The sequence below is a fragment of the Zootoca vivipara genome, chromosome 2 (assembly GCF_963506605.1).
Source record: "Zootoca vivipara chromosome 2, rZooViv1.1, whole genome shotgun sequence".
Taxonomy (NCBI): Eukaryota; Metazoa; Chordata; class Lepidosauria; order Squamata; family Lacertidae; genus Zootoca; species Zootoca vivipara.
In genome coordinates, this window is record NC_083277.1 from 8,162,705 (window position 1) to 8,187,491 (window position 24,787).

The following is a 24,787-nucleotide window of genomic DNA, read 5'->3' on the forward strand; positions in this document are numbered from 1 at the left end:
TTAAGTGGGCTTTCTTTAGCCCTTTATCGTGAAAGACGATGCCTAGATATTTTAGGCAGTGGACCCGTTCGATTTTCTGGCCGCTTATGCTCCATGTATGGCTCTTAGGGCATTTGGCGAAAGACATTATTTTTTACTTTTGATAATTGATAGTGAGATGGGCTTCTGTACAGTATTTCGCTAATGATCGTAGTGCCCTCCTTAGCCCAACTGGGGTCCTCGATAAGACCAGAGCGTCATCCTCGTATAGAAGAATAGATATACTGTATGCCTATCTGCCAATTTAGGAGAGTGAAACTGTGGCCCTTTTACTTTTGATACAATGTCATTTATATAGTAGTTGAACAGAAGAGGAGCTAGCACACAATCCTGTTTGACACCTCGCTGAGTTGGTATCTGTTGTGTTAGTTGGCCCTGGGGGGAACAGCGGATCCGAAGATAGGTGTTTGTGTATAGTAGTCTTATCTATTGAAGAAGATTTTAGCTTATCCCAGAGTTTGGTTTTTTAAATAGAGTCGAAAGCCATCTTTAAGTCGATGAAAGCCGCATATATTGCAGAAGATTTATTGGCTGTATACTTTCCTACAAGATGTTGGAGGATCAAACAATGGTCAACAGTGGCTCGCCCTTTCCTGAAGCCTGCCTGTTCATCTGCTATTAAGGATTCCATCTCAAGCCAGTCTAGCAGTTTATCTTTGAGGTGCAGGGCATAAAATTTGCTCACAATGTTAAGTAGGCTAATGGGTCTATAATTGCCTGGGTCTGACTTGCTCCCTTTTTTGTAGATGGGGATTATTATGGCCATCCCCCAATCTTTTGGAACGTGGCCCGTCTTGTCGATGTATGTGAACAAGGATGCGAAGGCCGGGCACCACCACTCTTTGTTTTCCTTAATGAGCTCAAGCGGAATTAAATCTTCACCTGGTGCTTTCCCTGTTCTAGATCTGGATAGTAGTGACTGGATATCCGTCGTGGTGACTGGGTTCCAGCTTGGGAGATCCAACATAATAGATGTGTCCCACATCTCTACACAGTCTGAGCTTTCATACATTTGCCTGAAGTGACGCTCCCACTCCACAGGTGAAATTGGTTGTTCGGGCATTGTAGGACTGCTCTTGCTGCTGGACACCATTTTCCAAAATAGTGACCATTTTTTCCCTTTCGTTGCTTGAATGAGCCGGGCCCACATAGCCATCATTGCCTCTTTCTTTTTCTGTTTTATAGTGCTTTTTAAGTTCATAAATTTGCATGGTGGCCATGTTTGATGTTATTGATTTATTAGCTTTAAAGTTTGAATATGCCCTCATAAGGGCTTCTTTGGCCATAATACAATCAATGTCGAACCAGGGGCCGGAAATCGGAGCATTGATTTTCGCGGTATGTGAAACATCACTACCTAAGTAGGGTAATAGTTCACGTACCAAGGATTCGTAGGCTCTTACTGGGTTGCGTTCTTGTCTTGTTGACATCATTTGCTGTCTTAGCCTAATATTAGATTTGTTGGCAAGGACTTGCTTTAGTTGGAAGTCTAGTCTTTCTGTCCACTTTTTCCTGCATTTGATTTCCATTTGTGGTCGTTGAGTTGTTGTGAAACATGTCTCTGGGGTGAACCTAGGCATATTAACCGTCATCTGGAGATAAATTGGAAGGTGATCACTGTTGATATACGGGAGTACCCTGAAATTTTCCAACTTTGCCAGTAAGGCCCCCGAGATGGCAAAGTAGTCCAAAATAGAGGCTCTGTTCCCAGAGAGGTGGGTGTATTCACCGGGGTAATCGGCTGGAAAGGAACCATTTACGATATAAAGGTTCAATTTGTATGTTGTCATTGCCAGGTGTAGACCTGCCAAGTTTGCCTTGGTATCCTTGCAGTTCCTATTCAGGAGCTTGTTAGGAAGATCTTGGGCCACGTCAGGAGGGAGTAGCTGATATTTATTGTACAGTGAGTCATCAGATTTTGCCATCCTAGCATTGAAGTCGCCCCCAATTATTACTTGGAAGTTGGGTAGGGATAGGGCTAGATCGGATATATATTGTTCTAATACGGTCCAAGTTGATTTGATGTCATCCTTAAGATACTGCGGCGGTAGATATACATTGATTATTAGCAATGCGAGCTCCTTATATTGTAGACCGATTGCTAGAGCTATTTGTTGGCATGCCGGTAGTGGCATGGTATCCGCCTGCAGTGTGGTAGAGACCAGGGTGACTATGCCCCCTTTGGCCCTACCCTGTCTGGTCCCGGCTAGGGCCCGTATCCCATATGAGTTGAATCCACTAAGGTGCACGTCTTCTGTGGCCTATGTTTCCTGAAGAAGTATTATATCAAATTTTGATAAAAAATATATTAATTCTTAAAAGAATATATTTATTCTTATGAAAGTCTGCAAGGAGGAGTCTTGCATGTGATGCAAAGAAATCCCAATTATCTGAAAGGGAATCTGGGATTTTCGGTTGTTTTTATTTATTTATCAGGATGTCCATCTCTGCTGATTCTGCCTAATCTTCTCTTTCCCTCATTTCCCCCCAACAGCAAATGTCACTCTGGATCCAGACACAGCCCATCCCTGGCTCATCCTGTCCGAGGATCGGAAAAGCGGGAGACGCTTTAGATGTGGAGACACACTTCAAGTCCTGCCTGACAATCCTGAGAGATTCAATGTGATGCCTTCTGTTTTGGGACGTGAGGGATTCACAACAGGCAGACATTTCTGGGAAGTAAAGGTGGAAAGTTGGGAATCTTCAGCTTTGGGGGTTGCCAGGAAGTCTGTGAGGAGAAAGGGCCTATATCTCTTAAGGCCTGAGGAGGGGGTCTGGGCTCTATGGAAGTGTGCAGGCATTTACTGGGCCTGCACCTCCCCTCTTTACTCTCTTCTGTCCCTGAGTCAGGAGCCCAAGAGGATCCGGGTGACTCTGGACTATGAAGGGGGGCGTGTGTCTTTTTCTGACGCTGACTCAGGTGCCGAAATCTACACGTTCTCAGGAGCCTCGTTCTCTGGAGAGACCCTCCTCCCTTACTTTCTTATGTGGTATATTAATACCAACTTCAGTATCTCCTGAGGAGACTAAATCTGCCTCTCAGGTCCAGCAGGAGTTTCTCTCCAGACCAGAGTGACTGATATAAAAAACATTTACCTGCCAAGAGCACCTTGGGCAGTTTTTCAAGGGCCCTTTGAGAGGATTCAATCCAGTCAAGATCAGCAGAAATAACAAACCAAAAATGGGTTGCTGTTGCTTTGCATTTTCCTTCCTTTCCCCATAATTCCCTCTGCAGCTGCTTACTTCGTAAAGAGAAAGTCACACTTTTAGCTGTCCCAATAAATAATATTTTCCTCAGACGGGCTCCCTCACCTTCAATCTTGTTTTCCTTTTGAGATGTTTGATTTGGCAGAGGGTGAAACTCTTAAACCCAGTGTTGTAGGTATGAGCCCCATGTTGGGCAAAAGTTTCCTGCACTGCAGGGGGTGGGACTAGATGACCCTCAGGGCCCCTCACAACTGTGCAATTCTATGAAACCTTCCTCTTCCCACAATACCTTATGCAGCTGAAAAATGAATGCATCATTGGATTAATAGATGACCAAAATATGAATGGGACGTGGGTGGCGCTGTGGGTTAAACCACTGAACCTAGGGCTTGCTGTACCGCTTCAAGTGGGAAGGTAAACAGCGTTTCCGTGTGCTGCTCTGGTTCGCCAGAAGTGGCTCTGTCATGCTGGCCACATGACCCGGAAGCTGTATGCCGGCTCCCTCGGCCAATAACACGAGATGAGCACCACAACCCCAGAGTCGTCCATGACTGGACCTAATGGTCAGGGGTCCCTTTACCTTTACCTAAAATATGAACCCTTTCACCCACGTCAGGCAGGACTTGCTCTGGAGACCTTAGATGGGAAGAAAATGAAAAAGAATCTGAACAGGGTGTCAGCTTCAAATGCCCTATGCAAATACAGCCTCGCCATCCCCACACATTGTCAGAAATAAACCTTATTGCACTGAGTGGGGCTTCTGCCCAGTTATATGTGTTTCGAGTGGATGCTTTAATGTTCCTTATTTACAGGCTGGATTCTGCTTATCGGGGGCATCAAATGGGGTGTCCTCTGGATAATGCTGGACTCCCAACTCCCCTCCAACCCATCCAGCATGGCCAGGGGTCAGGGAGGATGGAAGTTGCAGTCTGGCAGCTTCCAGAAGGGGCCCCATGAGCTGTGCTGCCTGTGTTCCTCAGCCCCACCCCAAATACACAATGCTCCCCCAAGAAGCGTGTTTTCGGCAGCAGGTGCATCTGATTTCTCTCCTTGGATACTAACAGCTGGAACAAGAAATGCCTATGGAATTGACCTCTCTCAAAGATCAGGCAGGACTCACTCTGGCTCCACTATCAGGGCCACGGACTACTGACCGGTGCAGCCTGCTCTCCTTTCCCTGCGTTTCCCACAGGGTGGTGGCACATCTCAGAATGAAGACACCTTCCTCCCCCCACCTGCCTGAGGGACACCTCCCCTTGCTCCATCCCCTATATCTTGGTTTGTGTGTCATCACAAGTTTCCCTCCTCTCACCCCGTGGAAGGACAGAAAAGGGGCTCATTTGGTCCAGCGCCCAAGAGGGGCCACCCAGAAACCTCTTGTTGAAAACCTACAAGCAGGACCAGAGAGCAAAACCAGCCTTGACCCCCGCCCCCCCCGCCCTGCAGCCTCCAGCAACCATGATCCCCTCCACCATCGGCTTGGTTTTATCACTTGCCTTCGGTCACCTCCAGCACCTTCCCCTGCTCCTTGGCAGTGGCAGACACCCCTTGCCCCGGGCACCCTAAGCTGGGGGTCCTGCCCGCTGCCCACCCCCACTGCTGACAAGCAACACATGCTGTGAGCAGGAGGAAAGGTGGGCAGCACCAGGTGAGCAAAGGGTTATGGCTGCTGCCACGACACAAAAAATGCGAACATGAGACTGTGCCCTCGCCTACGGGGATCGGCCCTCAGCAGTTCTCAGAGGGACCCCCCCCTTCAGCACAGACGAGAGCATGAAAATAAGCTGCTTTTGAATATTCTGGATCCGAGCAGGATGTTGCTGGCCTCAAGCTTCTCTGCGCCCTCTTCTTTCTCTATGGCCCACATGTGGGACCCAGGGATACTCTGGGGAAATGTGTCCCTAGATGCCTGCACGCCACTTTGCAGCCCCTTTCACACCATCCTTGGTGAAAAAAGCAACCCTCATTACAAATGGGAGGGGCAAAAGTCCACATTGGGAACCCCAGGTATAAGCTGACATGAGTGGCCTTTTTGCCTAGAATGAACAACGCACCCCCTAAAAAACACACAAATGTTGTTGGCTGTGTCCCTAACATATTTCTCTTTCATTTGCAGTCAGAATGCAGAAAAACAAGGGGAGCAATAAGCATGTTCAATAAGCTGCCTTGGGCTCTTCCACAACTGTCACCTAGTAACAGTCACTCCATCAAGCTCCCTGCACTGTTTCTACCCCAACTGGTCATTATAACTTTAAGAACTAGTACCTGAGCTTCCTCCTTTCCTCCTCCCTCCCCATTCCCCTTTCCTTTTATGTCACCTATCTTAGCTTGTTTTTCATTTCTGTATTTTAATATTTTGTTGGAAGCCACCCACAGTGGCTGGGGGAACCCGGCCAGATGGGCAGGGTATAAATAATATATTATTATTATTATTATTATTATTATTATTATTATTATTATTATTATTATTCTGTGAAACTGCATTCTTATTTCCTCTCAGATTTCTGTGTTCAAAGAAAGTGGTTTGAGAGGCACATTCACACTAAATCAAGCATTGCTGCAACCAGCAAATTTTCAAACCATAGTGATGGGTGGAGCAGAGAATCAAACTGCTTTGACTGTCAGAAATGCAGCTTAAATTATGGCAAGGTGTTGTGAGCAAGTGCTAGCAATGTGGGTACCTAGTGCTGGTGAAATCGCTTATGCCCCCCTCACACAACTTTTTATCCCCAAAACAGCTCTGTGAGGTTGACTGGTATCAGGAACAGCAACTGGTCCGGGGGACTCTGAATTCCTAAAGCTAAAAAGGGACTTGAACCCAACTCTCCCCAAGCCCAAGTTTCTAAGCACCTGCTTGCCTCCCCCCCTCTGCCGCCCAAAGTCAACGAGGGCCAGCTGAAAAGTTATGCATTTACGTGCTTGCACATATTGTTAGGACTCACCTTATTTTGGTCACAGTTGTTTTAAATTGCTTTTAATTGTTGTCTTTAATTGTAACCCGTACTGGAACCTTGGGGTAAAGGGCTGATTCATAGCAAGAATCAGAATAAGTGGGGAGCTTTATCCGCCAAGTCATCTGAATTAGGCACTCCGAGTTTAATTTCTTAAATGATAAGCAACTGGGAGCTGCTTCTCTTACCCTGTGGAGCAAGCAAAAGGTACTGGAACCTTGGGGTAAAGGGCTGATTCATAGCAAGAATCAGAATAAGTGGGGAGCTTTATCCGCCAAGTCATCTGAATTAGGCACTCCGAGTTTAATTTCTTAAATGATAAGCAACTGGGAGCTGCTTCTCTTACCCTGTGGAGCAAGCAAAAGGTACTGGAACCTTGGGGTAAAGGGCTGATTCATAGCAAGAATCAGAATAAGTGGGGAGCTTTATCCGCCAAGTCATCTGGATTAGGCACTCCGAGTTTAATTTATTAAATGATAAGCAACTGGGAGCTGCTTCTCTTACCCTGTGGAGCAAGCAAAATAGAATAAAAAATTCCTTCAGTAGCACCTTAAAGACCAACTAAGTTTTTATTTTGGTATGAGCTTTCGTGTGCATGCACACTTCTTCAGATACAGTGAAATGGGAGTCTCCAGGCACTTATGTAACTCCAGAGCTTGGAGTGCAGCGACTGAGGAAGGAGCAGAAGGTGAGCTGAGCTTGGGAGACACTCTGTAGATTTTGTGGTTTTGTCTTTTGGGGCTGTGTGTGAGTAAGTTTGTGTGCTTATTTGTTTTCTTACTTGTTTGTGTGCTTGTGCTGGTTTTCTAGGGCTGCTGCCTCTTGGATTTGGGTGACTGTCCAGGCTTGTGTGGGTGTTTGTTTCTGGCTGTGACCTTGTTTGTTTCTGGCTGTGACCTTTCACCTAGAAGTGTGAGTCAGGAAGTTCAGGTGATTAGCTGTGGGCGGAGCTAGTCAGAGCTTGGAGTGCAGCGGCGCGCGGCGCAGTTTGACCCATCTTTTTGACCTAGGGCAGCAAGTCTCATACGTTTGTTAGGGGGGACCTAGGCCTCTTCCTCTTTCCCCCTTGACCTCAAGGTTTTCAAGATGGAGGTGGAGGGAACAACCATTGTCACCTGCAATTCCTGTGCAATGTTTGTTTTCTTGCCAAAGGATGTGGGTAGCTACACCTGCAACAATTGCAAGTTGGTTGCCCTGCTAGAAAACAAGGTTGCCCTTCTGGAAGAGAAGGTGCAGCAGCTTCAGGGGCGTGTATCTACGCTCCAGAGAATTAAAGAGCTGGAGCTTTTCTTGGATGCAGCAGAGCACACTGTCTGCACCAAGGAGGAGACAGGGGATCTCCCTGAGGAGGAGGTCAGTTCCCCAACACAGCATCCAGATGTATGGAGGAACGTGACTCATAGAAGTAGAAGGCCCAGGGATCGCTCTGAGTGCTTAGAATTACACAACCGTTTTGAAGTGCTCATGGAAGACGAGGAACAGACTCCACCTGAGGATCTCTCCCTCATCACAGTTGATGAGGAATATGAAGACGAGCAACCAAGTCAGTCCTCTGGAAATATGCAGGTAACCTTGGAAGGGACAGCACATAGAAGAATCCCAACCAAGCCTATGAAGAGGCGTGTAGTGGTGATTGGGGATTCCCTACTGAGGGGTACAGAAGCAGTGATCTGTGGGCCTGACAAGATGAGAGGTGTGCTGTCTACCTGGGGCCAAGATCAAAGATGTAACAGAACGGCTGCAAGGAATCATAAAACCCACCGACAAATACCCCTTCCTTTTGGTGCATGTGGGAACCAATGACACTGCAAGCCATAGCTTACAGAAGATCAAAAATGATTATGAGGCTCTGGGCAGGAAGTTGAAGCAATTAGATGCACAAATTGTCATCTCTTCTGTCCTCCCAGTTGAACGACATGGCCCAGGGAGAGAGGGAAAAATAGGGGAAGTGAACAACTGGCTTCGCAAATGATGCAAACAGGAACGGTTTGGATTCCTAGATCACGGTCTGCAGTTTCTTGAAGATGGACTTCTGGCAAGTGATGGACTGCACCTCACAAAAGTTGGGAGGAATGTTTTTGCCACAAAACTCAAAAACCTCATCAGGAGGGCTTTAAACTGACTTATGTGGGGGAGGGAGACAGTGGTCCTGAAGGTAGGAGTCTATCAAATGCTGAAGATGATCATCCAAATGTCAAGGACCAAATGGAGCAAGCAGCATGCAGACCTAGTGGTGGGACGAAAATATCCTTAAATAAGAGACATGGGGGAATGATCAACCGTCTTCAATGTCTGTATACTAATGCACAGAGCATGGGAAATAAACAAGATGAACTTGAGCTCTTGGTACAGCAAACTAAATATGACATAATAGGCATCACTGAAACCTGGTGGGATGAGTCTCGTGATTGGAATGTAGTAATAGAGGGATACAATCTATTTAAGAGAAATAGACCAAACAGGAAAGGAGGAGGAGTAGCGTTATATGTTAGGGATATGTATACCTGTGAAGAGATCCAGGATTTAAAACTTCAAAGCCAAATTGAGAGTATCTGGGTCAAAATTAAGGGAGAGAAAAACAACAGTGATCTCATTGTGGGAGTTTACTATAGATCCCCAAGCCAAACTGAGGACACAGATGATGCCTTCCTGGAACAGATGGCCAAGCATTCCAAAGGAAGTGAGATAGTAGTAATGGGGGATTTCAACTATCCTGATATTTGTTGGATGTCAAACTCAGCCAAGAGCATAAGGTCGAACAGATTCCTCACTGGCCTTGCAGACAACTTCATTGTCCAGAAAGTGGGAGAAGCAACAAGAGGATCAGCCATTTTAGATCTGGTCCTAACCAATAGTGATGACTTGGTTAGTGGGGTAGAAGTGGCAGGATCATTAGGTGGGAGTGACCATGCTCTTCTGGAGTTTATTATCCAGCGGAAAGGAGCAACCAAGCATACTAAGGTCCAAATTCTAGACTTTAAGAAAGCCGACTTCAGAAAACTTAGGGAAACGCTGGGTGAAATCCCATGGACAGTAATACTAAAAGGGAAGGGAGTTCATGATGGTTGGGAGTTTGTTAAAAGGGAGATATTAAAAGCACAACTTCAGGCAATACCAATGAGACGGAAACATGGAAGGTGCCTAAAGAAGCCAGGGTGGCTATCTAAAGAACTTTTGACTGAGTTAAGATTTAAAAGGGATATGTACAAAAAATGGAAAAGGGGGGAAATCTCCAGAGAGGAATTCAAACATATAGCCAGCACGTGTAGAGACAAAGTCAGAAAAGCTAAAGCACAGAATGAACTCAGGCTCGCCAGAGAGGTTAAAAGCAACAAAAAGGGCTTTTATGGGTATGTCCGTAGCAAAAGGAAAAACAAGGAAACAGTGGGGTCACTCAGAGGAGAAGATGGTGAAATGCAAACAGGGAACAGAGAAAGGGCAGAACTCCTCAATGCCTTCTTTGCCTCAGTCTTCTCCAAGAAAGAAAACAACGCCCGACCTGAAGAATATGGAGCAGATGATTCAGCAGGGGAAACACAGCCCAGAATAAGTAAGGAGGTAGTACAAGAATACTTGGCTAGTTTAGATGTATTCAAGTCTCCAGGGCCAGATGAACTACATCCAAGAGTATTAAAAGAACTGGCAGAGGTGATTTCAGAACCACTGGCAATAATCTTTGAAAATTCCTGGAGAACAGGCGAAGTTCCAGCAGACTGGAGGAGGGCAAATGTTGTCCCTATTTTCAAAAAGGGGAAAAGAGAGGACCCAAACAATTACCGCCCAGTCAGCCTGACATCAATACCAGGAAAGATTCTAGAGCAGATCATTAAGCAAACAGTCTGTGAGCACCTAGAAAGAAACTCTGTGATCACTAAAAGTCAGCATGGGTTCCTGAAAAATAAGTCATGTCAGACTAATCTGATCTCATTTTTTGACAGAATTACAAGCCTGGTAGATGAAGGGAACGCTGTGGATGTAGCCTATCTTGATTTCAGCAAGGCCTTTGACAAGGTGCCCCATGATATTCTTGTAAAGAAGCTGGTAAAATGTGGGCTAGACAATGCTACCATTCAGTGGATTTGTAGCTGGATTACTGACCGAACCCAAAGGGTGCTCATCAATGGCTCCTCCTCATCCTGGAGAGTAGTGACTAGTGGGGTGCCACAGGGTTCTGTCTTGGGCCCAGTCTTGTTCAACATCTTTATCAATGACTTGGATGATGGGCTTGAGGGAATCCTGAGCAAGTTTGCAGATGACACCAAGTTGGGAGGGGTGGCTAACACCCCAGAGGACAGGTAGGTAGCCGTGTTGGTCTGGATCGAAGTAAAATAAAAAAATTCCTTCAGTAGCACCTTAAAGACCAACTAAGTTTTTATTTTGGTATGAGCTTTCGTGTGCATGCACACTTCTTCAGATACGTTCCTCCTTCAGATACGTTCCTTCTTCAGATACGTTCCACACGAAAGCTCATACCAAAATAAAAACTTAGTTGGTCTTTAAGGTGCTACTGAAGGAATTTTTTTTATTTTACCCCAGAGGACAGGATCACACTTCAGAATGACCTTAACAGATTAGACAACTGGGCCAAAGCAAACAAGATGAATTTTAACAAGGAGAAATGTAAAGTACTACACTTGGGCAAAAAAAATGAAAGGCACAAATACAGGATGGGAGACACCTGGCTTGAGAGCAGTACATGTGAAAAGGATCTAGGAGTTTTGGTTGACCACAAACTTGACATGAGTCAGCAGTGTGATGCAGCAGCTAAAAAAGCCAATGCAATTCTGGGCTGCATCAATAGGAGTATAGCATCTAGATCAAGGGAAGTAATAGTACCACTGTATTCTGCTCTGGTCAGACCTCACCTGGAGTATTGTGTCCAGTTCTGGGCACCACAGTTCAAGAAGGATACTGATAAGCTGGAACGTGTCCAGAGGAGGGCAACCAAAATGGTCAAAGGCCTAGAAACGATGCCTTATGAGGAACGGCTTAGGGAGCTGGGTATGTTTCGCCTAGAGAATAGAAGGTTAAGGGGTGATATGATAGCCATGTTCAAATATATAAAAGGATATCATATAGAGGAGGGAGAGAGGTTGTTTTCTGCTGCTCCAGAGAAGCGGACACGGAGCAATGGATTCAAACTACAAGAAAGAAAATTCCACCTAAACATTAGGAAGAACTTCCTGACAGTAAGAGCTGTTCGGCAGTGGAATTTGCTGCCAAGGAGTGTGGTGGAGTCTCCTTCTTTGGAGGTCTTTAAGCAGAGGCTTGACAGCCATCTGTCAGGAATGCTTTGATGGTGTTTCCTGCTTGGCAGGGGGTTGGACTGGATGGCCCTTGTGGTCTCTTCCAACTCTATGATTCTATGATTCTATGATTCTATGATTCTATGTAGAGAAGGGGTGGGGAGGGGTGGGGATGGGGAGGGGGGATCACTCAGAAGGGTGGTGGAAATGGGTGATTGACTGACTGATAGCTGTTGATGACCGGAAACGACTGCAAATGGTTTTGCATGAAAAAGCAAGGGTTGAGATGGCTGAAGATCGCTTATCATGTATAATGAGATAAGAATCCGATATCTCTGTTCAAACCAGGTCCCTCCATGGTTTTGAGCTTGGTGATAAGTTGTAATTCAGCAACTTCTCTTTCCAGTCTATTTCTGAAATTCTTTTGTAGTAAGACAGCTACTTTGAGATCTTGTATAGAATGTCCTGGGAGATTGAAGTGTTCTCCTACTGGTTTTTCTGTCTTCTGGTTCCTGATGTCAGATTTATGTCCATTTATCCTTTGGCGTAGGGTTTGGCCTGTTTGTCCAATATAGAGAGCTGAAGGGCACTGTTGGCATTTGATGGCATACACAGTGTTAGAGGATGAGCAATTAAATAGTCCTGAGATGGTATGTTGGATGTTGTTGGGGCCAGTAATGGTGTTGTCTGGGTGTATGTGGCAGCAAAGTTGGCATCTGGGTTTATTGCAGGCTCTGGTACCAGTGTCCATATTAAGTCTGGTGGTTGTATTATTGTGGGTGAGGAGTTGTTTAAGATTGGATGGCTGTCTGTAGGCAATGAAAGGTCTTCCTCCCAGAGCTTGAGAAAGGGAGCTGTCATTGTCCAGGAGAGGCTGTAGATCTCTGATGATGCGTTGTACTGTTTTAACTTGGGAGCTGTATGTGATGACTAGTGGTGTTCTGTTATTTTCTTTTTTGGGTCTGTCTTGCAGCAGGTTCTCTCTAGGTATCTGTCTGGCTCTGTTGATCTGTTGTTTAACTTCATCAGGTGGATATTTTAGTTCTAAAAAGGTTTGCTGTAGATCTCTTAGGTGAGATTCTCTGTCTGTAGAGTTGGAACAGATGCGGTTGTAACGTAAGGCCTGGCTGTATACGATGGATTGTTTGGTATGTTTGGGATGGTAGCTAGAAGCATGTAGATATGTTTGTCGGTCTGTTGGTTTTCTGTATAAGGTGGTGTCTATATGTCCATCCTGTATTTTTATAGTAGTGTCCAAAAAATGTATTTCTTGCATAGATTGGTTCATTGTTAGGTTGATGGTGGGGTGAAAGTCATTGAATGTCTGGTGGAAGGTTTCCAGGGTCTGTTGTCCATGTGTCCAGATAATAAAAATATCGTCAATGTATCGCAGGTACAGGAGAGGTTTGAGTGGGTAGGAGTTAAGGAAACGTTGTTCTAAATCTGCCATGAAGATGTTGGCATACTGTGGGGCCATGCGGGTGCCCATGGCTGTGCCGCTGATCTGGAGGAACAGGTCATCACCAAATTTGAAGTGGTTGTGGGTAAGGACAAAGTGGCAGAGTTTGGTAGCAAAGTCCGCTGTGGTTTTATCTGAAATGGTGTTCCTTATGTTCCTTGTGGAGCAAGCAGTTTGCGTTCTTTTCTTTGTTTTCTCTCTGCTCAAATCACAAATGCCTCATTTTCTGGTGTTCTCTTAAGTTGCATGGATGGTTTAAGATTCTCCCCCAATCGGGGCATTTGCATGGCTTCCCCCATGTCTGGGTCCCTCTGGGACTCCGTAATGTATCTCTCTAGGAAAAGCTTTCTGCTCAGTGCGGATCTTCCAATGCAACTGAACCTATTTGTGCACTCGATATGGTTTCTCTTCCATGAGGCTGCTCTGATGGCACACCCAGATGTCTCGCTGGGGAAAGGGCTTCTCGCCCTCAGACTATTTGTACGCTTCCTCTCCCATGTGCATCCTCTGGTGTTCAGCCAGGACAGATTCTTGCTGGAAGCTCTCCCCACACACGGGGCATTCGTAGGGATGTTCTTCAGCATTCAGCCTCCCCAGACCCAAACACTTCTGGTCGTTCCTCCCATGATTTGAGCAGAAGGGCTTTTCTGCTCCAAAATGCATGGGGCTTTCACTAAAGGGAACTGGACTTCTGGGAGATGGCTGTGTTCATTTGCTCCCTGGTGTCCTTTGGACTCATGCTTTTGCTTTGCAATCTCAGCTAACAAAGGAACGTTTCTTAGGGATATTCCCTCTGGCACAGCTTCCCCTTGATGAGAATTCTCCGTCTTGATCTCTCTCCTTTTACCTGCAGGTGATGGTGAAACTGAAAACATTTTTTTAAACATTATGTGTGTGGGAAACCCCTAAGCAGGACGTGGGCACAAGAGCCTCTCCCCTTCTAAAGACTCCACAACCACTGTTCAGGAGGATTACCGCTTCCAACCACAGAGGCAGAGCATATAAGCATCCAAAGTCTTGTCCTCCAGGAATTTTATCTAATTCTCTGTTAAAGCCCTCCAGGTTTTTCAGCCACTGCAAGGGACCACACTTTATCAGGACTATAGGAAGACTTCACAATGTGTAGTAATATTGATTAATAATAATAGTCAAGATCACACCAGGCATTCCTATCTAGGGAAGGAGCTCCATAACTGGGCTGCCACACCACAGATAGTGCCTTCTGCCAGGCCAGCCCATTGGTTCATTGAGGTCAATATTGCCTCCACTAACTGGCAGCTGCTCTGCAGGGTCTCCAGGTAGGGGGCCTTGTTAGCCATACCTGGAGATGTCCTGGCCAGGGATGATGGGAGCACGGGTGGAGGAAGGTGGGGGCAGGAGGTGCGAGCCCTGCCGCGGGTGTCATTCCTTGGGGAGGTGACATTGATTCGGCTCGCCGCCCGCCCGGTCTTAAACTCCAGTCCCACGCCTACCGCGAGCCGTCAGGGGAAGGGGGGGAGCTTCTTTTCCGCTTTTCTGCTGTCAAAGCGCCACAGCAGCTCCCCCTTCCCCCAACCCGACGGCTGGCAGTGGACGTGGGAGTCATAGGCGGGCAGGGCGCTGTTGCCCATCCCGGATACCCGGCTGGAGTAGGCAGGCAGGTGAGAGGACGGGAAGGAGGCAGGCAAGTGGGAAGGGGAGACGAAGCGGCTATCCTGCGCCTGGGAGGGCACCCTCCGCTCCCCACGCCCCTCGGGTGCGCGCCCACCCTGGACAAGGCGGGCATATGCTCCACCACTGGATGGGAATTGTAGTCTGAAGCAAAGAGAGGGCACCGGGTTGGCAATGCTGAAAGCGTCTGTTTCAGTCTTGCCAGCATGCTAGAAAGGAATTACGGTAAATTAGAATTAGCAACCAGACTTTTAGGAGTTTTCTTCACGGAATCAAATCCCGCTTGCTAAATCGGAACTCCCGTCCATTTAGGGCAGAGGCAGATTTTCTCCAATTCAAAAATGACAAGAAAGCCTTTGAATGAAAATGTTGCAGTTATGAGTAGCACAGCTTACTAGGTACAGTATGTGTGTGTTTCTGTGTAATGAAAAACATGGGAAGCTGTTGTGCAATCAAAAAACATCCGCTGCTCCTTGAGAAAATATTCAGCAACTGCAAAGACCTGGGGACATTTTTTAAATAAATAAATAAAAAGAGATCAAGATCACGTGATCACCGAGTCATTTCCGGGAAAGGAAATTGAAAACTGGGAAGGCGGAACTTGATTCGTGTGAGGGAGCCATGGCTGCTTCTGGGGATCTCATCCAGCGTCTCCGTGATGAAGCCACGTGCTGCATCTGCCGGGATTATTTCAGGGATCCAGTGACCAGCCCAGAGTGTGGGCACAACTACTGCCGATCCTGCCTGGCCCATTGCTGGGGGGAATCGGAGGCAGAGGTTTCATGCCCTCAATGCAGAAAAACTGTGCAGAGAAGGACCCTCATCCCCAACCGGCAACTGGCTAACATGGTAGAAATAGCCAAGAAGCTCAGCCTTCAAGTGCGGAGGGAAGAAAGAGGGGGGAAAGGGAGAATGTGCGAAGAGGCCGAGGGAAAGGGAGAAGGAGGAGTCTGCGAGGAGCACAAGGAACCCCTGAAGCTCTTCTGCAAAGTCCACGAAGCCCCCATCTGCCTGGTGTGTCGCAAATCAAAGGAACATAAAAATCACAAGGTGATTCCTCTGGAGGAGGCTTTCGAGGAATACAAGGTAGGAGATCCCTGGTTCTTGAGGGCAGAAATAGCTGTGGATTTTTCTTGGGAGGTTTTATTTTTCATTCTCAGGTCCAAAGTAGGCATGGCATGAATTGGTGGTGGTTTATTATGTAAAAAGCAGCCAAGGGGAAGCCTGAGGGCTCCTGGGATGACTGAGAGGAGGGAGTTGAAGTCTTTGTCTCTGCCAGGGGGACAAAGGGATCTCCCTTGATATCCCTGAGTAGCATCTGCAAAGACTAGGTAGAAGTCTGTAAACAAGGGGTGACCTAACTCGGTCCCTGAGCCCCACAGGAGGGCCACAGAGAAAAGGTAGCTGGTTCAGGGAGTCATGGACCCAAAAAAGTTGAAAACCTCTGGACTTTTATTTCCTCCAGTAAATTACTTTGCTATTACAGTGGTACCTCGGGTTGCGTACTCAATCTGTTTCGGGGTGCCGTTCGCACCCTGAAAAGTACGCAGCCCGAATGGTGCTTCCGCGCATGCGCGAAATGGCGATAAAGCACCTCTGTGCATGTGTGAAGTGTGCAGAACGCTTCTGCACATGTGCGCGTGGCGGAACCCAGAAGTACCGTAAACAGTTCGGAGTCTGTGCAGTTCTTAACCCAAAAGTACGCAACCCGCAGCGTGCTCAACCCAAGGTATGACTTTACAATATAGCAAGTCCACTGGTCGCAAGAAGCCACCATACTATTCATCATGTCTCTGTGTGTCTTAATCAAAGCTGAGTTTTTTCCTTTTCTCTTTAGGGAGAGATCTGTCGCCGCCTGGAGATTCTGAGGAAAGAGAGAGAGGAAATTCTGGCCTTTCAAGCAGACCTGGACAAGGAAAGCAAAGACCTCCTTGTAAGTGTAATAGATTATTGTATTTTAATGTTCTGTTGGAAGCCGCCAAGAGTGGCTGGGGAAACCCAGCCAGATGGGCAGGGTATAAATAAAAAAAATTATTTTTATTTTTGTTATAACTATCACTATTGTTACTAGTGAGGGAAGAAGCACTTGAAGAATCAAGCCAAGACTGAGGAGGGATTGGGAAATCGGCCCATTTCAGCTTCTCCCCATTTCTCATTTTTCCATATCGCTCTGTTTATTAATTTATTATTCTGAAAATGAATCAGATGTTAGGGTAACTACCTCCTTGTATAAATATTTTGATCTGTACTTTACCCTCATAAATACATTTTCTTGTCAATTTTACCTGGCTGGGTCAACCTAGAAAATATCAGAGGTGTGAATTTCAAAGGAGTGCAGCTAGTAGAGTTTATTTCCCCTTGTTGTTTATTATGTGAATAGCAGTCAAGGAGAAGTCTGAGGAATTGTGAGCTGAGAGGGTGGAAGCAATTCAGTCCAAATCCTGATTTACCATAAATGTTACTAAAGAGTTGTCTTTCTGAATGTGTGCTCTTGTTCATCTTTAGGATATTCAGGGAGCTATGGGGATAAACTCTACACTTCCTCCTCCTCCTCCTCCTCCTCCTCCTCCTCCTCCTCCTCCTCCTCCTCCTCCTCCTCCTCCTCCTCTGTTTCTGTTGTCTTCCTACACCTAAATGGCCCCAGTCTAAACTGAGGGGTGTTTTATGCCCATGGATGTTCTCTGGACAACTATGAACTCTGGTTATGCCATGCCCCAAAACATGAAGGGAACATCCCTGGCTAGAAAAAAAGCTCCTTGCTTTAGTCCAGAGCTCAGCAACCTTTTTCAGCCGTGGGCAGAAAGAAGCCATGGTTTTGCAGCCGAGTTCCCTGGCAGGAAAAGGAAGGGACAGCATTGGCTGGCTGCTCCCTGGGCCTCTCTGCAAAACACAGCTCTATCCGTTTAACCCATTGGGGGCTGTGGGGCAGTTTCCCAACAGAGAGGTGGTATGCGAGAAAACAGGCTGGAATAGCCGTCTTATTAAAAGCAGAGTCAGCCAGACCCCTTGGGTCCATCTAGCATTGTCTACACCAGGGGTCAGCAAACTTTTTCAGCAGGGGGCCGATCCACTGTCCCTCAGACCACATGGTTGGCCAGACTATATTTGGGGGGGGGGTGAACAAATTCCTATGCCCCACAAATAACCCAGAGATGCATTTTAAATAAAAGCACACATTCTACTCATGTAAAAACATTCTGATTCCCAGACTGTCCACGGGTCGGATTGATAAGGTGATTTGGCCGCATCCGGCCCCTGGGCCCTTGGTTGCCTGCCCCTGATTTAGGAAGTAGCTCTCTGCAAAATAGAAGTCAACTGAAAGAGAAATGCAGAGGGCCTCTCCTTGAAGTAAATTATTACATCTTTAGCCACTGGAGGTTTCATGTCTCTGAAAAATCAGAAGTGCCCTTCCTGTGAAATTCTCATATTTTTCTTCCTGCTGTTTTGAAGGCTGACCATCTTCCACACTCAGACCTCCTCTTTTCTTGCAGAAATTAACAGAAAGGGAGAGGCTGAAGACTCTGGAGAAGTTCAAAGAACTGCACCAGTTCCTGAAAAAACAAGAAAAACATCTGCTGAACCATGTGGAAGAGGTGAAGAGGGAGATTGCAGGGAGAAGGGATAAGGAGCTGGCCAGACTCGCCAGGAAACTCACCTCCCTTGCGAGGATCATCCAGGAGATGGAGGAAAAGGGTCAGCAGCCAGCGAGTGAACTCCTGCAGGTAAGACAGTGGCAGGAAAAGCCCATGGGTCCATGAAAAGGCTGTCTCCCATACTTTATGTGCCCCTTTCATGTATACTGATGATTTGTCTCCAAATGCCTCCTTGCTTGGCAATGCTGCCTTCCAGCCCTGTGCTGGGCTTCGCCAAAGATGCATGCAGGCCTCCTTCCGACATGAACCTGTCTCTTGACCCAGTTTCTCTTCTAGTTCCCTCCATGACTTCTGGGTTGATCACCTTCCCCATGGATACAGATCGGCCCAAAATGGTGCTCAGACCAAAGAGCAAGACTGAGGGACTCATCCAGACTGCTGCTTGTCCCACTGCTTTCCTCCAGGAAAACCCGCTGTTTACTGCTGAATGAGAGTAAACATCAGCCAGGTTTTCTCCAGATTGACATTTGCTTTGATGTTGCACTAAGGAGCAGGTTTCTCCTGAGGGAAAGCGGCAGGGCAAAGGCAAAACCACTTGGACCCGTGTTTTCTGGGCACAGGAAAAGCAGAAGTGTGGATGAGCCCAAAGAAACACTGAGCTGTTTTATTACCCCTTTGGATTTGAAATTTGGGGACTTCTATGGCAGGTAATTTGGGACAGTGCCCTGGTAGGATTATCCTGTAGGCTTACTTACTTCTGAATTGCACAATGCAAACTGGATTAAAGTTAATAAATTATAAGACATGAGATGGGTTGCAATCTTCTATTGAATCCACAAACGTGAAATTCCCTTAAATGGTGGTGGATTTTCATAAGGATTTTAAACAAGAATTGCAAACTGATGTATAAATGTGGAAAAATTGATATTGGAAAAATTGATAATTTCATATTGGAAAAATAAAAGCTGTGAGAAACCCAAACTGGCTGATTCCGCCATCCCTACCCAAAACCTTGGCATGTGCCAGGCAGACTGCCATCTAAGGGCCAGGCTGTTCCTCCACTCCAGGGTCTGAGGGGGTCTTCGTAGTGTGGCCTGTGGTGTGCAGTGAATTCCCTTCTCTTTTCCCCTCTAGGATATGAGAAGAACCTTTCAGAGGTAAGTGGATCTGGCTCATTCGCAATCACATTTTGTGTTTCCCAACAGAAGTGAATCTCTGTTTTTTCCTCACACCTCCTCTGGAAGCATCTAGAGAAAGGAAATGTGTGCTGTGCTGTCATCACCCTAAGACAATTCCCGCCTCTTGATTCCATATAATTCTCCTCCTTCTTTGAATAGACATCAGTGGGGAGACTCAGAGGCCTGGGGTTGCTGTTTTTGCCCTTGGGGGTCTGGCTGAGGAGTCCATAGTGAGGAAGAAACTCCCCACTCAGTGCTTGCCTGTCCCTCTAGGCTTTCCTCCGGCTTCCTCCTCTCAATTCCTTTCTTTTCCTTTAACAGAAATTGTGGATTTGAATGGGCTGACATTGTTTTTCTTTTCACCAGGTATGAGAAAAGAGAGAGTCCAGAGAAGCCACTTGCTTTCCCTCCAGAACTGAGGAACAGGATCTTGGAATCCTGTGATCTAAATCACCTTGTGGAGGATGCAATTAAACAATTGAAGGGTAAATGAAAAATGGCTGCCAGGATTTCAGACTGGGAATTCTATTCTTCCTTCAGAACTGAACATGCCAGGCTCTTATTGCATGGAATTGAGGAACCCCAGGATAACTTCCTTCTCGGTGCTCCAGCCTTCATTTCCTGTCCCCTAGAATGGCCCATGTATATTGTGACGCTGGATCCTGTAAAGGAAGCCTGAACCAGTGTGTAGAGCAAAGTCCGGATATTTTTCCTCCCATGTGCTTCTGTTTACAATTCTACGGAACCTCCTTTTCCTTTCGGTTCCCCGTCTACACAATCTGAGATTGTCCTTTGGGAGGTTCTCCTGCTCTGAATGGAGTCAAAGGGCATTAAGAAGCCCCCAGTTTCACCTCTGCCTCCTGCTCAGGCTTGTGTCTCAGCAGTGGAGCCAAGGCCTGAGGCGTCTCCTCCTCAGACGTCCCCCTGCAGCTGCCATATCTAGCACTTCAGCCTTCAAGATCTCCTAAGGGTTCCCCCATTGAGGATGGAAGCTTGCTTTATGATTGCTGAGTTTTAAAGCTTTAGATATTTTCATAGATTCTTCCTATGATTTTCTTGTTTTTAATTATTTTCTCTACAGTCGTACCTCCATTCGACTCTCGAAATGGTTCAAATACCAAGGCACGGCTTCCAATTGGCTGAAGAAGCTTCCTGTAGCCAAATGGAAGCTGCAGAAGCTGTGCTGGATGTTCGGTTTCCGAAAAACGATCACTTCCATTTTTCTATCATTCGGGAGCTGAAACATTCAAATTTAAATGCGGTCGGCTTCTGAGGTTCCACTGTAAAAAGGGACCCCAGACCGTTAAGTCCAGTCATGAATGACTCTGTTGTTGTGGTGCTCATCTCGCTTTACTGGCCAAGGGAGCTGACGTTTGTTTTTCCGGGTCATGTGGCCAGCATGACAAAGCCGCTTCTGGCGTAACCAGAGCAGCGCACGGAAACGCCGTTTACCTTCCCTCCGGAGCAGTACCTATTTATCTACTTGCACTTTGACGTGCTTTCGATCTGCTAGGTTGGCAGGAGGTTCCATTGTACTATTTAATAATTGTACAGTCAAACCTCAGAACGTAATCTGCTCCAGACTTCCAAAATGGTCAATTTCTGAGGCGCGGCACTTGCAACACTCACTTCCAGGTTTTGACGTTTGAGTGCCGAAACGTACAGCAACGGAGGTGATCGAAAACTGAGGTTTGACCGTACTTGAATTTAAGGATGCTATGTTGTGAATTGTTACTTTTGTATGGAGATTTATTTCAGGCGGAAGAGTGTTGCCCTTACACTTTATATCTTTTTGCTTCCTCAGATGCTCTGTTATTCAGAAAACAGATTCAGAAAGGTAAATTTCTAGGGGAGGAACAATATCACAAGAGGGATGGGGACTGATATTTCATGGGTGTTGAACCGTCAGTTCTGCAGACTTTGAGACCCCCATCAATGGCGTAACTCTGGGTAACAGTCCTCTAGTGGTGTTTGGGTTCTTTGTTGTCAGTCCCATGAATGAACCTGGAGAGGGTTTGAAGGCTTGGATTGGGGGCAGAGCTTGTCCCTACGAAGAACCTGCATGCCAGTCTTGCGTTCCATTCCTGCCTATAGACTATTATCCTGGTTTCCACCTCAATTTTATAGATCTTGCTTTCTTTCATAAAATTTATTACAAGAATTAAATGGGGAATTAAAATGAAGGGATTATTAGGAAATAGAAATGTATGTTAATGATTGGTTTCAGTTCATCCAAATTAAATATAGAGTGGCCAAAGATAAACAGGTAGGTTTTGAAAAAGAAATATCTAAATTAGATAAATATTTGTTAATATATAATTCCAAAAATATATCTAAATTATCTGATAGAAGGCTACGGCAACAGATTTGGGTGGCATGCATATCTGTAGTATGATAAAAAAAGAGTTCATAAAGTTTTTACAAATCATGTGATAAGAAGGTCTTTATATGAGGTATGGGAGAGAAACAAATCGCTGTTAGAAATAAAAACTCCATGGTGGATTTCACCAGTGGAGGTGCTGATGGTAAAATAAATAAATATGGAGGGAAAGAGGGCCACCTACGAGGAGATTTTGATGAAAACAGAAAAGGGATGGAAGTTGAAACCTTATGAGGAAATCAAAGAAGTTATTATTATGAATTGTAATAATTGAATATATGTTAAGAAGAGGAAATTTTGTGTTTATTATGTGTTGTTGTGTTTGTTGTTGAATGTTTTGTTTTTGTTTAATGTGTTTATTTGGAAAATTTAATAAATTGTTTTTTTTAAAAAAGAAAGAATTTTAAAAAAATTATCTTGAAAAGCCAGAACTTTTATCAGATTAAGGAAAGTTCCGCAATTAGTATAAGGAGAAAATAGAAGATGAATTATGTAATACCATTTGGTCTTTATAGTAATGAAGTATAGAGTGATAAGAAATGTATAAAGTTAACAATATGCAAAGGAAATTAACGGAGATTAAAAGACATTACGACTCATGTGATTGGAAGTCTATCACAATAGGTGGGTGTAGAGTGGTGGGGGGTTAAGATAATGTGTGGGTCTGTCAGTCTGTATAGGGTGTTTATAATGTAGCTATGTGTCAGTTTTTATTGTGAATAGGTGTGTGTGATTGAGTATATGCAAGGTTTTGTATGTAGCTTTGTTTAATTTTCTAATAAAAAAAATACACACTGACTATAAGAAACAAAATTAAAAAATTCCTTCCAGCAGCACCTTAGAGACCAACTAAGTTTGTCATTGGTATGCGCTTTCGTGTGCATGCACACTTCTTCAGATACACATGCACATGGAAGCTCATACCAATGACAAACTTAGTTGGTCTCTAAGGAGCTGCTGGAAGGAATTTTTTATTTTGTTTCGACTACATCAGACCAACACGGCTACCTACCTGTGACTATAATAAAGCGAAGGAAACTGATTTAGAAACCAACAAGGAAGATGAGAGCCTGCAAGAAATCCCATTCATCTGAAGGGGAATCTAGATTTTTCAGGGTTGTTTTGGGGTTTTTCCCCCCAGGATGTCCGTTTCTGTCTCTCAGCTTGCTCTGCCTAATCTTCCCTTTCCCTCATCTTCTCTCCAACAGCAAATGTCACTCTGGATCCAGACACAGCCCATCCCCAACTCATCCTGTCCGAGGATTGGAAAAGCGTAAGATGGGGAGACGAGAAGCAAGACCTGCCCGACAATCCTGAGAGATTCTGCTACCAGCCTTTTGTGTTGGGACGTGAGGGATTCACAGCAGGGAGACATTTCTGGGAAGTCAAAGTGGAAAGTGGGGAAGGGTGGGGTGTGGGGGTTGCCAGGAAGTCTGTGAGGAGAAAGGGCTTCTTCTACTTCAGTCCTGAGGGAGGGATCTGGGCTATGGGGATGTCTGGAGGCAGGTACTGGGCCCGCACTTCCCCTGGTTACTCTCCTCTGTCCCTGAATGAGAAGCCCAGGAGGATCCGGGTGACTCTGGACTATGAAGGGGGACGGGTGTCTTTTTATGATGCTGACTCAGGAACCGAACTCTACACGTTCTCAGGAGCCTCGTTTTCTGGAGAGACCCTCCTCCCTTACTTTTATCTGAGTGGAAATGAAACTCCCCTCAGTATCTCCTGAGGAGACTAAATCTGCCTCTCAGGCCCAGTAGGGGTTTCTCTGCAGACCACAGTGACCGATATAAAAAATACTGACCCACCAAGAGCAAGTTGGGCAGTTTTCCAAGGGTCATTTGAGAGGATTCATTAGTCAAAATCAGCAGAAATAACAAAACAAAATGGGTTGCTGTTGCTTTGCATTTTCCTCCCTTTCCCCAAAATTCCCTCTGCAGCTTCTTAAATAGACAGTTACACTATTAACAGTCCCAATAAATAATCTTTTCCTCAAACGGGCTCCCCCATGTTGGGCAAAGGTTTCCTGCAATGCAGGAGGTGGGACTAGATGACCCTCAACTCTGCAGTTCTAGGAAACCTTCCTCTCCCCACAAGACCTTCTGCAGCTGAAAAATTCATGCATCATTGGATTAATAGATGACTAAAATATGAACCCCTTCACCCACATTAGGCAGGATAGCTCCTTGCTCTGGAGGCCTTAGATGGGAAGAAAATGAAAAGGAATCTGAACAGGGCGTCAGCTTCAAATGCCCTCTGCAAATACAGGCTCACCATCTCCACACATTGTCAGAAATAAACCTCATTGCATTGAGTGGGGCTTCTGCCCAGTTATATGTTACTTTTCTTTTATTAATTTTTATTGAAACATTTTAAATCCATAACAATTATCAACATTGCATTCAAAACCTCCCCCCCCCATTTCCCCCATTCCCCTCCCCCTCCCTCCTCCCCCCAGACTTCCCCCAGCTCCCATAACTGTTTTATTAATCTATATTGTTTCTGCATGCTTTACAGTTATAAATGTTATTTTCAAAATCTTCAAGTTCATAATTTAATTTAAAAAGTTTGTGTATGTTTATTTAAATCCTGCCAGTCATTCTAAGTCTCTTTGTTGTTTCTTCAAATAACTTGTAAAAAGTTCCCTTGCCCCAGGCACCCTGAGCTGGGGGTCCTGCCCGCTGCCAACCCCCACTGCTGACAAGCAACACATGCTGAGAACAGCAGGAAAGGTGGGCAGCACCAGGTGAGCAAAGGGTTGTGGCTGCTGCCGCCACACAAGAAATGCGAACATGAGACTCTGCCCTTGCCTACAGGGATCTGGCTGTCAGAAGTTTTCGGAGGGGACCCCCTACAGCACACAGAGGAGCATGAAATTCAGCTGCTTTTGAAAGTTCTGGACCCAAGCGGGATGTTGCTGGCCTCTAGCTTGTCTGCACCGTCTTCTTTATGGGCCCGATGTGGGATCCAGAGACATTATGGGGAAATGTGTCCCTAGATGCCTACACACTACTTTCCAGCCCCTTCCACACCATCCTCTGTTAAAAAACCAACCATCGTTACAAATGGGAGGGGCCCAAGGCCACA

The 24,787-nt window shown here is 45.8% G+C and overlaps 1 protein-coding gene across 1 annotated transcript; it reads left to right on the plus strand.

Moving 5' to 3' along the window:
* Positions 1–14,700: 14,700 nt before the first annotated feature.
* On the plus strand, positions 14,701–24,132 carry LOC132591570 (zinc finger protein RFP-like). The gene is made up of 7 exons (XM_060270768.1): positions 14,701–15,638; positions 16,390–16,485; positions 18,044–18,274; positions 19,280–19,302; positions 19,690–19,808; positions 21,128–21,160; positions 22,912–24,132. The coding sequence occupies exons 1-7, from the start codon at positions 15,174–15,176 to the stop codon at positions 23,427–23,429; spliced, it is 1,485 nt and encodes a 494-aa protein (XP_060126751.1). The 5' UTR covers positions 14,701–15,173; the 3' UTR covers positions 23,430–24,132.
* Positions 24,133–24,787: the final 655 nt, after the last annotated feature.